The sequence below is a fragment of the Pogoniulus pusillus genome, chromosome 38 (assembly GCF_015220805.1).
Source record: "Pogoniulus pusillus isolate bPogPus1 chromosome 38, bPogPus1.pri, whole genome shotgun sequence".
Classification (NCBI taxonomy): domain Eukaryota; kingdom Metazoa; phylum Chordata; class Aves; order Piciformes; family Lybiidae; genus Pogoniulus; species Pogoniulus pusillus.
This window is the reverse complement of record NC_087301.1, coordinates 9,300,369-9,312,079: the sequence shown is the minus strand read 5'-3', so window position 1 is coordinate 9,312,079 and position 11,711 is coordinate 9,300,369. Positions and strand designations below refer to the sequence as shown.

Here is an 11,711-nt window from a genome sequence, read left to right as displayed (position 1 = left end):
CCTGGCGATTCCTCCTTCTTTTCATTCATTCTTCGTTTTCCCTATCCGGATGGGGAAACTGAGGCAGGAGGGGTGCGGAGCGGCAGGATATTTGTACAGGCAAATGAGCGGCGCTGACGGCGGGGGGAGGAGGAAGAGGCTGTTAACATATCCCCCGGGACCCCCAAATCCGAAGGGCCCAAAACCGCGGCTCTTGAATATTGATAGAGGTTGTGGCAGCACACATGGGGCTGGAGTTGCTGTAGGATATGACACTGGAATGGCATGGGGACGATACTGGGGTGCTGTAGGATATGGCACTGGAATGCCATGGGGGTGATACTGGGGTGCTGTGGGGATGATACTGGGGTGCTGTAGGATATGGCACTGGAATGCCATGGGGGTGATACTGGGATGCTGTGGGGATGATACTGGGGTGCTGTAGGATATGGCACTGGAATGCCATTGGGGTGATACTGGGGTGCTGTAAATGATGACACTGGGATGCCATGGGGGATGACACTGGGAGGCTGTGGAGGATGGCACTGGGAGGCTGTGGAAGATGGCACTGGGATGCTGTGGGTCTGAGAACCTTTGGATGACAATTCTGGGATGCTGTAAGGAATGATACTGGGATGTTGTAGGATATGACACTGGGATGCTGTGGGACTGACGCTGGGATGTTGTAGGGGATGATACCAGGACGTTGTAGGGAATGATACTGGGATGTTGCAGAAGATGAGACCAAGATCCTTACGGGATGGTTCTGGGATGTATTAAGGGATACATGGGAGTACACTGGCATGCTTTGTGGGAGCTTTAAGGAATGATGCTGGGATGCACCAAGAGATAACGCTGAGATGTTTTAGGGGAGCACATTGGTATGTTTTAGGGGTTGACATGAGATGCTTTGGAGGCTGATGGGAAATGCAAATGCTTTAGGTGAGCAGATTGCGATGCTGTCGGGGCAGCCTGGGGCAGGTCCGCGGGGCGGTGTATCGGGGTGCCCCAAAGGAGGGGTGTCAGCCTGTCTGTTCTCCGTGCCTGGCAGACGCAGGAGGCCGGTGGCTCAGTCTGCTCGCGGGGCGTCCCAGCCCGCCTCATTACCACCGTCTTCGGGAAGCCGGAGCCCATGTGTTCTGGAGGCAACCGACTCCGGGGTGTATTAACATCCCATTTCCACCTCTTTAATATCAAGTTTGTGGAGCTCATTTATCAGCCGAGCCGGGGGGGGACACGGCGGGCAGGGCTCGGCAGCTGGGTCACGGCGAGAGGCGAGGGCCGCTCGTCCCCGAAGGAAGGCAGCCGCGGGTCTAACAGGTAGTGGCTCATGTGCGAATCGCCAGTCTGGGACCGTCACATCATTGGGAAAGGCTCTATCAAAGCTGGGCTTAATTGGGTGGAAGGCTTGTTTGCCTGGCCCTTAATGGGGGATCAGAGGGCCGGGGACCCAGCGCTGACGGCCCTACAAAGGCAGGCAATTACTTGCTTGTCTGCATTATGTATTAACCCATCTGGGGCCGGGATATTGGCTTTGAAAGGGAGACAAAGGCGGAGGCGGGACGCGCTTCCCCGCGCCGAATTACCCCGCCTGGGTCCCCTTTGTGCGGCTGGAAGCGGGGTGCAGGCTCCGAGGATGATCCGTGGGTACCAGGGCGTGGCGGCGGCTCAGCATCCTGCGTTCTCGCCCTGCAGCGGGCACCACCGGTTCCTGCCCATGGCCCTGGCTCGGAGCAATTATGAAATTTGGTTTTAATTAGCTGCTGCAGCAGTTAATAAGTTTGTGTCTATTTTTGGCTGCGTGTTTTGGGTCAGTAAATTGCAGTGAACACGAGGCCTGGCTGGTCCAAGTGGCTTCTGGGCTAACGGTTCGTTGTTAGTGGGTGGGGAGGGTGGCTCAAGTGAGGAGAGTAGGGGGCTTCCCCTGACGCTGCCTGGAGAGGCTCATCTCGCTGCCCACACGTTCCCAGGAAGCTGAAGACGGCCACGATTCAAGTGCATGAGTGAGTCCTGTCTGAGAACAGGCACAGCTCATTGTATGGGTGAGTCCTGGCTGAGAACAGGCACAGCTCGTTGCATGGGTGAGTCCTGGCTGAGAACAGGCACAGCTCATTGCATGGGTGAGTCCTGGCTGAGAACAGGCACAGCTCGTTGCGTGCGTGCGTCGTGGCTGAGAATAGCCACACCACATTTCACAAGGTGATCTTGGGTGAGAACAGGCACAGCTCATCGCATGAGTGAGTCCCACTGAAGCCAGCTACAACTCAGTGCAAGTGTGGGCCCTGGCTGAGAACAGCTACAATGCATTGTAGAAGGTGACCCTGGATGGGGAAAGTCCCTTCTCATGGCACAGGTCAGCCCCGACTGACAATCCACTGCAGAGTGAGCTCCTGCTGAGAACAGCCACAACTCATTTCACAGATGACCCCTGGCTCTGAAGAGCCACAGTTCATTGCTTGGGTGGGTCTTGGCTGGGGGCAGGCACAAGTCATAGCCTGGATGAAGCCCCAGCTCATGGCACTGATGAACACCACTGCCATGAGCCCACTGCAGGCGCCCAGCTCTGCTCAGGAATGACTTGGGCAGCATTTAGTGGGTCGGGGGCCCCCAGCACCCCCCCTTCTCGGCCAGGCCATTAGCAAGGGGTCGAAGGGCCCTGCAGGGCGTGGGGCTGCATCGCAATCAGCTGCTCAAGCCCTAATTAACCTAATTTGCATCCTTCCACCAGCCCCCTCTAATTTGGGTCTGATTAGATGCAGGGCAGCGGATAGGGGAGCGGCACACAGTGGGTTAGGGCACCGCGAGGGCGGGGCTTGGGGACACAGCGGCTTGGGGACACAGGGGTGGCAAAGGGGTGCGTCCCCGCAAGCAGCTGGGGTTGGGGTCAGCACCACGGGTATGGGCCAGCAGTGGGGACACAGAGACGGCAGCAGGGAAATCTCTCTGTGGGGACATGGTGGCACTGGGTGCCTCTAGGGGCACGATGCAGGAACGTGGTTCTGTGGACGTGACACAGGGCTGGCAGCAGACACAGAGCGGCAGAGAGGGCGTCCCTTTGGGGACCCTCTTTTTGGGACACATGGTGAGGCTGCTGGGGACACGACATAGAGGTGGCAGTGGGGACATCCTTTTGGGGACATGGTGGCAGTAGATGTATCGCTTTTGGGGATACAAGCTAGGGGTGGCATTGGGGACATCCCTTCGGGAGCATGCTGCAAGGCTAGCAGAGGAGACATCTCTTTGGAGACACAGCAGGAGTGAGTCCAGTGTGGGGGCACAGTGGCAATGAAGACATCCTTAAGGGCAAATGACACAGGGGTGGCAGCAGAAACACTCTTTTGGGGACATGGCAGCAGCGGGGACATCCCTCTGGAGACACTCAGAGGTCTGGCACTGAGGACGCACCCCAGGAACAGGCAGCCGGTAACAAAGACGCTGCCGCTCCGCGGCCCGGGAAGGAGGGGTTAACGTCCCCGTGTCCCCGAATATGTCCCCCAGCCCCACGCCGCTGCCAGCCCCTGATCCCCGCAATTAACGGGCGATAATTAACGGACCCTGATTGCTCCCGGGGAGCTCTGCCAGAGGTGCTGGAGCGGGCAGGGGACAGGCAGGGGAGAGGCAGAAACAGGCAGCAGCGGGCAGGGGAGAGCCGGAACCGGCAGGGACAGGGAGGGACAGGCAGGGGAGGGCAGGGAACAAGCAGGAGCAGGCAAGAACAGGCAGAGGAGGGCCGGAGCCAGCGGGGGCAGGGAGGGACAGGCAGGAGGAGCTCGGGGCGCAGCTGCAGTGCGGGTCCCGTCCGTGTGTGTCCTCTTCGCCATTCGCCACCCGCCGGGCCCGAGGACTGAGGAGGGTCTTTGGGTGCCCCAAACGGGGATGCTCAGCCCCAGTCTGTGAGGCTGCTTGGCCCCAGTGTACAGGCGGTACTCGTCCCGAGAGTTTGGGGCGCTCAGCCTCAAAACTGTGCGGTGCTCAGCTTTGGTATTTGGGGGTGCTCAGTCCCTGGCACGGGGCAATGCTCAGCCGCAGGGCAGGGCGTTCTCAGCCTCACATTTGGGGGTGCTCAGCTCCACACTTAGGAGACGTCAGGCCCCCACGTCTGAAGCATCACCTGAGAGCTGATGTTTGGGGTGCTCAGGCCAAATAAACGGGGAGTGCTCGGTAGACACAGGGGTGCTCAGCGCCGCACTTTGGGGATGCTCTGCTCGGTATTTGGGAGTGCTGTGTCTGGAGGTGTTCAGCCTCGGCATTGTGAGATGCTCAGCTCCAGGAACGGGGCCGTGCTCAGCCCCGGGCAGGGGCGCTCAGCCCAACCTCCGGGGGGTGCTTGCCGCTAGGACGTTAGGTGCTTGGCCTCGGGGCACAGACGGCTCCGGCGCGGGTGCGGGGCTCTGCCCTGCGCTGCTCCGCGCCTGCAGGATGGGGTCCGGTGAGGGCCCGAGGGGGTCTGACCCTGCGGGGACGCTGCTCGGGAGGGGTCCGGAGCCTCCCAGCCCCGGCCCCGCCCGCAGCCAGCCACAGCCCCGGCCCCGCGCCACGCCCACGCCCACGCCCCTGCCCCGCGCCCCGCCCACGACCGCGCCCCGCCCCTCATCGACCACGCCCACCACACTGAGGCCCCGCCCCCGATTGTCCCGCCCCCAGCCCCGCCCCCCGCGCGGCGGCAGCACAGCACCGCCTGGCGGCCGCCGGAAGTCCCTCCCGCCGGGGCGGAGCGCGTCACTTCCGCCCGCTCGGCCCGACAGCTCCAATATGGCGGCGTCCTGCGGCTCCTCGCAGCTCCCTGCCGCCGAGCCGCCGCTGAAGGTGCCCAAGATGGAGGTGCTGTCGCCGGGCTCGCCGGGGGCGCTGAGCGACGGCAACCCCAGCCTCTCCGACCCCTCCACCCCCAGCGGCGCCTCCCCGCTCGGCTCCGGGCCGGGGCCGGCGGCTGGCGGGGCCGGGCTGGGGGGCGGCGGCGGGGCCGGGGGCCGCGGCGGAGCTTCGCCTTCGGTCTCCTTCTCGCCGGGCGGTGCCGCCGCCGCCGCCGCTGCCGCCGCTTGCCGAGGGATGTCCTGGACGCCGGCGGAGACCAACGCTCTGATCGCCGTCTGGGGCAACGAGCGGCTGGTGGAGGCTCGGTACCAGCAGCTGGAGGGCGCCGGGACCGTGTTCGGCAGCAAAGCCCCCGGGCCCGCCATGTACGAGCGAGTGTCCCGCGCCCTGGCGGAGCTGGGCTACGAGCGCACCCCCTCGCAGTGCCGGGAGCGCATCAAGGTACCGCGGCGCGGAGCGGGCGGCTCGGCGCCGGGCGCGGGGTGGGGACGGCTCCGGCAGCCTGCCCGCGGCTGGGTCCTCGCCCGGGGCGGCTGCGGGCCCGCGGGGTGCGGGCGGCTCGGCCGCGGGGCCGCCTCTCCTCTGGCCCCGCATGCAGCGGCGCTGCACCCCCGGGCTCCCTCCCGCGCTGCCTCCCGCAGCAGGCTCTGGCGCCGGGCGCAGGCTCCCCGCGCTCCGCACCGCCTCCGGCCGCGGCGTGTGGCCGCCCGGGCCCTGCTGCTGCTGCTGGGGCTCAGCCCAGGCCGGCAGCTTACCGGAGCATCCCTTGGCCCCGGGCGCCGCTTGCCCTCAGCCGGTCCCTGCGGGCTGTCCCTGAAGCATGCCCTGGCCCTGCCCGCGGCTGTCCGCAGGGCTCAGCCCTTGGCGCTGGCTCCGGGAGCACCACGGCCCCGGGACTCAGCTTCTGGGCTCTTTCTGTGCTGGCAGCTTTCTCTGGCATGCTCAGGTGCTGGCTGTGGGAGCATCCCCTGGGGTCGCTCAGGGCCTCCCGGGGCAGGCAGTTCTCCAGAGCATCCCTTGGCTCCGGCTGCTGCCATCCCCTGCCCTGAGGGGGCAGGAGCTGCACCCCCAGGGATCCCCCCTCAGCGTGCCCAGGGCATCCCTTTAGTCTCTGTGTCCCCAGGGGCCTGAGTCTGGGGGTCCTGTGCCCCCTGGCCTCAGCAGTTTGGGGTCCCTCTGTTGGCAGTTCTCAGCATCCTTGGCCCTGGGCACAGGCTGTGGGGGCAGCACATCCCCTGAGCTCCATCCCTTCAGGATCTCCCCTGAAGCACCTTCTGGCCCTGCTGTTGGCATCCCTTGGGCTCAGCCCAGCCTTTGGCACTGGTTTGAGGGGGGCACCACAGCCCTGGGCTCAGCTTCTGTTTTCTCTCTCTGCTGGCAGCTTCCCAGAGCATCCTTTGGCCTGGCTGGGGAGGCTCTGCATGCCCTGGGTCACTTTTGGCCCTGCCTGTGGCTGTGCCCACAGCACCCAGGTGGCCCCCTCTGGCCTGGAGCAGGCTGAGCCCCATGTCCAGCAGCAGCTTTCCCCATCAGGTGTGGGTGGCCCTGAGCACTGGGGGGCACTGTCCCAGCCATTCCTGTTCCCTCTTGTGGACACCCCCCCCCAGCATCCTCCCTCCTGGTTTTTGGGGCACCACATTCCTCTCTTGGCCCTGAGTATGGTGGCATCATGGCCCTGTGAGAGGTCACTGTCCCCTTGCCTCTGCCCCTGGGGGGTGGCTCTGGCTGCTCTCTGAAGCCCTCCTGGGAAGAGCTGGCTCCCAGTGACCCCAGTAGCAAGGAGCAGCTGGGGGCTCTGGTTACCTTCTTGCTCTTGTGCCTCTCTCACTTTGGAGTTGCTTTCTGCTGGCTTGCCCCAGAGCATGCTGCAGGCTCAGAAACCTCTTTAATAACTGAAGGATCTTTCCTGCATCATTCCCTAGGGAACAGGGAGAGGCTGGGTTGGGTGTCCAGCTCGGGAGCAGCTGCTCCACACATCCCATAGAGCAGACAGTTGGAGGGAACCTGGGTGGGAGTTGCTGTGAGGTTTCTGTGTGTGAGCTGCATGGAGCTCAGGAGGCTGAATGAGGCCCTCAGGGCTTCCTGGTGTCCATCCCCAGGGGCTGCTGCTCAGGGATTTGTTTCCAGCTGTGCTGGGGGCAGGAACGTTGCTGTGCCACCAGACCTCTTCAATCCTCCCACCCAGCTTTGGGCTGCTGCGTGCTGGGGAGGCTGCTGGAGGGGGTTTGGCTTTGCCCACGAGGCTCTGCCCTGGGAGTTGCTGCACTGACTTGGGCTGCTCCATGACTGCTGTGGGGATGCTGAGCAAGTGGTGAGCAGAACTCTGGCTGCCCAAGCAGCCCAGAGCCACCAGTGTGTGCTGAGCTGATGCTTTGTGGTGGAGCTGGTTGAGGGTTGTGGCTGCTGGGAGGTCCCACCCTGCTGGGAGCCTTCTGAGCTCCCTGCACAGGAGATGTCTCCTCCTTTCTCTCAAGGTGTGGAGCTTGAACCATCTTTGCTCCCACAGTACTGGAGCCTGAAGGAAATCAGGTGTGGGCAGCATCACCATGCCCAGCCCTTGGTGAGGGTGCTCAGGGTGGCTTTTTGGTGTCTCCAGCAGCTGCAGAGCAGAGCTGCTTGTGCTGTCCTACCTCTTTCCTGCTGTTACGTGCCCTGGGTCCCACCACGAGGTCTTCATGGGTGCCACACCTGGAGGCACAGAAATGTGTGTGTGAGCACTGCTGGGCAGCTGGAGCCTGTCACAGCAGCCAGGAGCTGGCCTTGGAAGAGCTCTTTGGTAGCTGCTGCTGACCCCAAACTCCCAATAGCTGTGAGGTGCTGGGTGGAGTTGGCTGCTTGGCTCCTGTGCCCTGGGGTGGAGGGGCCAGAACCTGAGGCCACCTTGAAGGCAGAGGATGGCAGAGTAGGATGATTTGTGCATGTGAGGTGGGCTTGGGGCAGAGTGTGGGCAGCAGGGCAAGGGAGATTGTGCTGCCCTGTGCTGTGCAGTGCTGGGCCCAGCTGTGTGGTGCCCAGGGGCAGAGGCAGGGCAGTGGTGCAGAGAGTGCAGTGGGGGCTGGGAAGCTGCTGAGGGGCCTGGAGCAGCTGTGTGAGGAGCAAAGGCTGAGAGCCCTGGGGCTGAGAGGCTGCAGGAGAGCAGCCCCAGAGGGCATCTGCTGAGTGCTCAGCAGCAAGAGCTGAAGGAGCTGTGGGGGGCAGGAGCCTGGGGCCAGGCTCTTGGCAGTGGTGGGCAGTGGCAGGCCAAGGGGCAAGGGGCAGAGAGTGGCAGGCAGGAGGCTGCCTGTGGAGAGGAGGAGAAAGTTGTTTGTGGTGAGGGTGCTGGAGCCTGGAGCAGGCTGCCCAGAGAGGCTGTGGAGTGTCCTTGTGTGGAGAGCTTCCAACCCCCCTGGCACTGTGCTGCTGGGCAAGCTGCTGGGGGTGCCCTGCTGGAGCAGGGCTTGGGCTGGAGGATCCCAGAGGTCCCTTCCCACCCCCTCATGCTGGGTTCTGTGACCCAAAGGCACTGTTGGAACAAGGGAAGGCTGCAGGCCCTGTGGAGTCCCAAGAGCAGGCCTGGGTTGGTGACGAAGGAGCTGCACCATTCCCTTCCTTGTCCCCAGTGTTCCCTGCCTCCCTCATCTGCTGCAATGCCTTCACCTACTGCCCAGCAAGGGAGGATTTGCTGCTGTGGTGTGAGTTGTGCTTCAGCCACCTCAGATCCAAACTGTCTCCTGAGACTGGGTGCTGGATTTGCTCAGGGCACCTGCCCTGGGCTTGGCCAGATCATAGAGCCCTGGAATGGCTCAGGCTGGAAGGGGGCTCAGAGCTCATCTCCTCCAACCCCCTTGGATTCAGCTCCTCAAGGCCTTCAAGGCAGGAGGCAGCCACAGCCTCCCTGTGCAGCCTGTGCCAGGCTCTCAGCACCCTCCTACTGCAGAGCTTCTGCCTCAGCTCCACTCTCAGCCTGCTCTGCCTCAGCTCCAAACCATTTCCCCTTGGCCTGGCTCTGGCACTCTCAGCAGAAGTCTCTCTGCAGCCTTCCTGCAGGCTCCCTTCAGGCACTGGCAGCAGCTCGGAGGTGCCCCTGGAGCCTTCTCCTCTGCAGGCTGCACCCCCCCAGCCCCTCATGGCAGAGCTGCTGCAGCCCTGAGGCGTTGGAGCTGCCGAGGCAGAATCCATCTCCCTGCAGGGCAGTTCTGCAGCTGGGCTGCTTTGGTGCATTCTCCTCTAATTCAGAGCAGCTGCAGAGCAGGGCAGGGTCCTGGTTGGGATTTCTGGTGCCAGCCAGCAGTGCCCTGGGGCCAGACCAGGGCTGCACCAGGAAGAGCTGCTTCAGATTTAGGGACTCAGCCAGAACCCTCCCAGCAGTTTCTCCTGCCTTTGGAGTGAGACCTGGGTCCCATTCGTGCCTCAGAGCTTGGCAGTTTGGTGGTTTGGGGCTGGAACACCTCAGGTGTCTGCCACAGCATCCTGGCAGCTGGACAGAGGCACTGTGGGCAGGGTGAGCAGGGAGGGAGGTGGATGGGAGCTGGGTGAAGGGAAGGACTCAGAGAGCTGTGGGCAAGGGGACAGGGTCTGGCTGGAGGCCTGGATCCAGTGGAGTCCCTCAGGGGTCAGCACTGGCACCAGTCCTGTTCAATATCTCCATCAACCACTTGGCAGAGGGCACAGAGGGCAGTGCCAGGCAGTGTGCTGGGCACACCAGGCTGGCAGCAGTGGTGCCAGCCCTCAGGCTGTGCTGCCATTCAGCCAGACCTGGCCAGGCTGGAGAGCAGGCTGGGGAGCAATGGACTGGAGCCCAACACGGGCAGGGGCAGGGCCTGGCAGCTGGGGGAGAGCAACCCCATGGAGCAGTGCAGGTTGGGCACTGAGCTGGGGCAGAGAGCACAGGGGAAAGGGCCCTGGGGGTGCTGGTGGGCAGAAGGATGCCCCTGAGACAGCAGTGTGCCCTGGTGGGCAAGAAGGCCAAGGGCAGCCTGGGCTGGCTCAGAAGGGCTGTGGTGAGTAGGGCAGAGAGGTTCTCCTGCCCTCTGCTCTGCCTGCTGAGGCCACAGCTGCAAGCCTGTGCCCAGCTCTGGGCCACTCAGCTGCAGAAGCAGCTCAGGGAAGTGCTGCAGAGAGCCCAGCCCAGAGCCCCCAGGCTGCTGCAGGCAGTGAGCACCTCCTGTGGTGCCAGGCTGAGGGAGCTGAGGCTGGCAGCTGGCAGCAGAGCAGCCTGAGGGCTGCCCTCAGTGCTGTGCCAGAGATGTGCAGGGCAGTGTGGGCAGGACGCAGCCAGGCTCTGCCCAGGGGTGGCCCAAAGGGCACTGGGGGCAAGCTGGGCCAGAGGAGGTGCCAGGGGAAGAGGAGGGCAAACTTTGTCCCTGTGAGGGTGCTGGAGCCTGGAGCAGGCTGCCCAGAGAGGTTGTGGAGTGTCCTGCCCTGGAGCCTTTCCAGAGCCCTCTGGATGTGTTCTGGGTGCCCTGCCCTGGGTGCCCTGCCCTGGCAGAGGCTTGGCCTGGGTGATCTCCTCCAGCCCCAGCTCTGTGGTTCTGTGCTCTCTGCTGTTGGGCTCCAGAAGCTCTCTGGTGCTCCATGGTTGCCTCATCCTGCTGTGTCCCTGCTCCAGGCTGTTCAGTGATGCCTTTGGGGTGTCCCAGGGTGCAGCTCTCTGGCTGCACTAAAGCTCCTGTGCCTCACCCACCCCTTACTGCCCCTGTGTGTCCATGGAGCAGGCCTGAGCCTGGCTCTCTGTATGCCAAGGCCATGCCCTCCCCGTGGCAGTGCCTTTCAGGGTGCTGGTGGAACATTAGGCACAGCCCTTGCCAGTCCTGCTGGCTCTGTGCCCTTCAGCTGGTGGCACTTCAGCCAGAGCAGGAGGCTGAGGCTCAGCTCCACGGTGTGAAGCTGCAGCATGGGTGGGTGCTGCACTGCCTGAGGCAGGCCCAGAGGTGGTGGGGATGGAGTTCACTGCAGCTGGTGGCCAGGCCCAGGGGGTGTCCCCAGGGCTCAGCACAGGGCCCAGGCCTCTTTAATGTCTGTCCATGAGCTGGGTGAGGGCAGAGGTTTGGGTTGGACCTGAGAAGAAACTTCTTCCCCTCGAGGGTTGCCCAGGCCTGTTCCAGGCTGCCCAGGGCAGTGGTGGAGTCCCCAGCCCTGGAGGGGTTTCAGAGCCTCAGAGCTGTGGTGCTGAGGCCATGGCTGAGCCCCAGCCCTGGCAGAGTCAGAGGAGGGTTGGACTGGATGAGCCTGAAGGTCTCTTCCAACCAGAACCATCCCATGACTCTTTCTCCAGGCTTCCTGCCCTGCTGCCCTTTCCCCACAGGAGGTGATGCCCAGGCTGGCTCTGCTGCCAGCTCCTGGCTTTGCTCTCTGCTGCTGGGAGCTCCCTGGCTCTGCCTGCAGCCCAGGAGCTTTCCTGGGGCAGGGAGAATCCCTCTGGAAAGGCTCCCTGCAGCCCCTGGCCCTCCTGTACCTCCCCATGGAGCTGCCAAGAGCAGCAGCTCCAGCACCCTGGGCTGCAGGAGCTGGCAGGTCCAAAGCTGTGGCTGGCACCTGGCTGAGGCTCCAGAGGGAGCCTGAGCTTGGAGCCGCCTGTGGGACACCTCTGGGGAGAGTGGCCACAGTGGGAAGAGCCAAACCCACCTCGGACAGGGAGGAGTGAAAAATGGCATCAGGCCCTCAGCTGCTGCTGTCCCCTGGCTGCAGGCAGTGTGGTGGCCCCAGGGGCTGTGCTGTGCTCGCAGGGGGTGTGCCGGGCTGGAGGAGCTGTGCTGGGCACTCAGCTGGCAGCCACACTGGCTGCAGTCTGGTTGGACCTCCTGTGGCAGCCAGGAGGTTGGACTGCAGCTGAGATGTCCTTGCTGGCTGCCCAGCAGCTGCATTTCGTTTGAAGAGCTCAGGTGGTCCTGGAGCAGCCACTCACTGCCCCCCTTCCAGACAGCTCTGCCTTCCCTTTC

At 63.6% G+C, this 11,711-nt stretch overlaps 1 protein-coding gene across 1 annotated transcript in view; it reads left to right on the top strand.

The window, feature by feature from the left end:
* The first annotated feature begins 4,729 nt into the window (after window positions 1-4,729).
* Window positions 4,730-11,711, top strand: part of MSANTD2 (Myb/SANT DNA binding domain containing 2) — a 31,199-nt gene continuing 24,217 nt past the window's right edge. Inside the window, exon 1 of the mRNA XM_064173182.1 lies at window positions 4,730-5,235. Within this exon, the coding sequence (XP_064029252.1) occupies window positions 4,732-5,235 (504 nt within the window). The 5' untranslated portion in view covers window positions 4,730-4,731. The remainder of the gene's footprint in view (window positions 5,236-11,711) is intronic.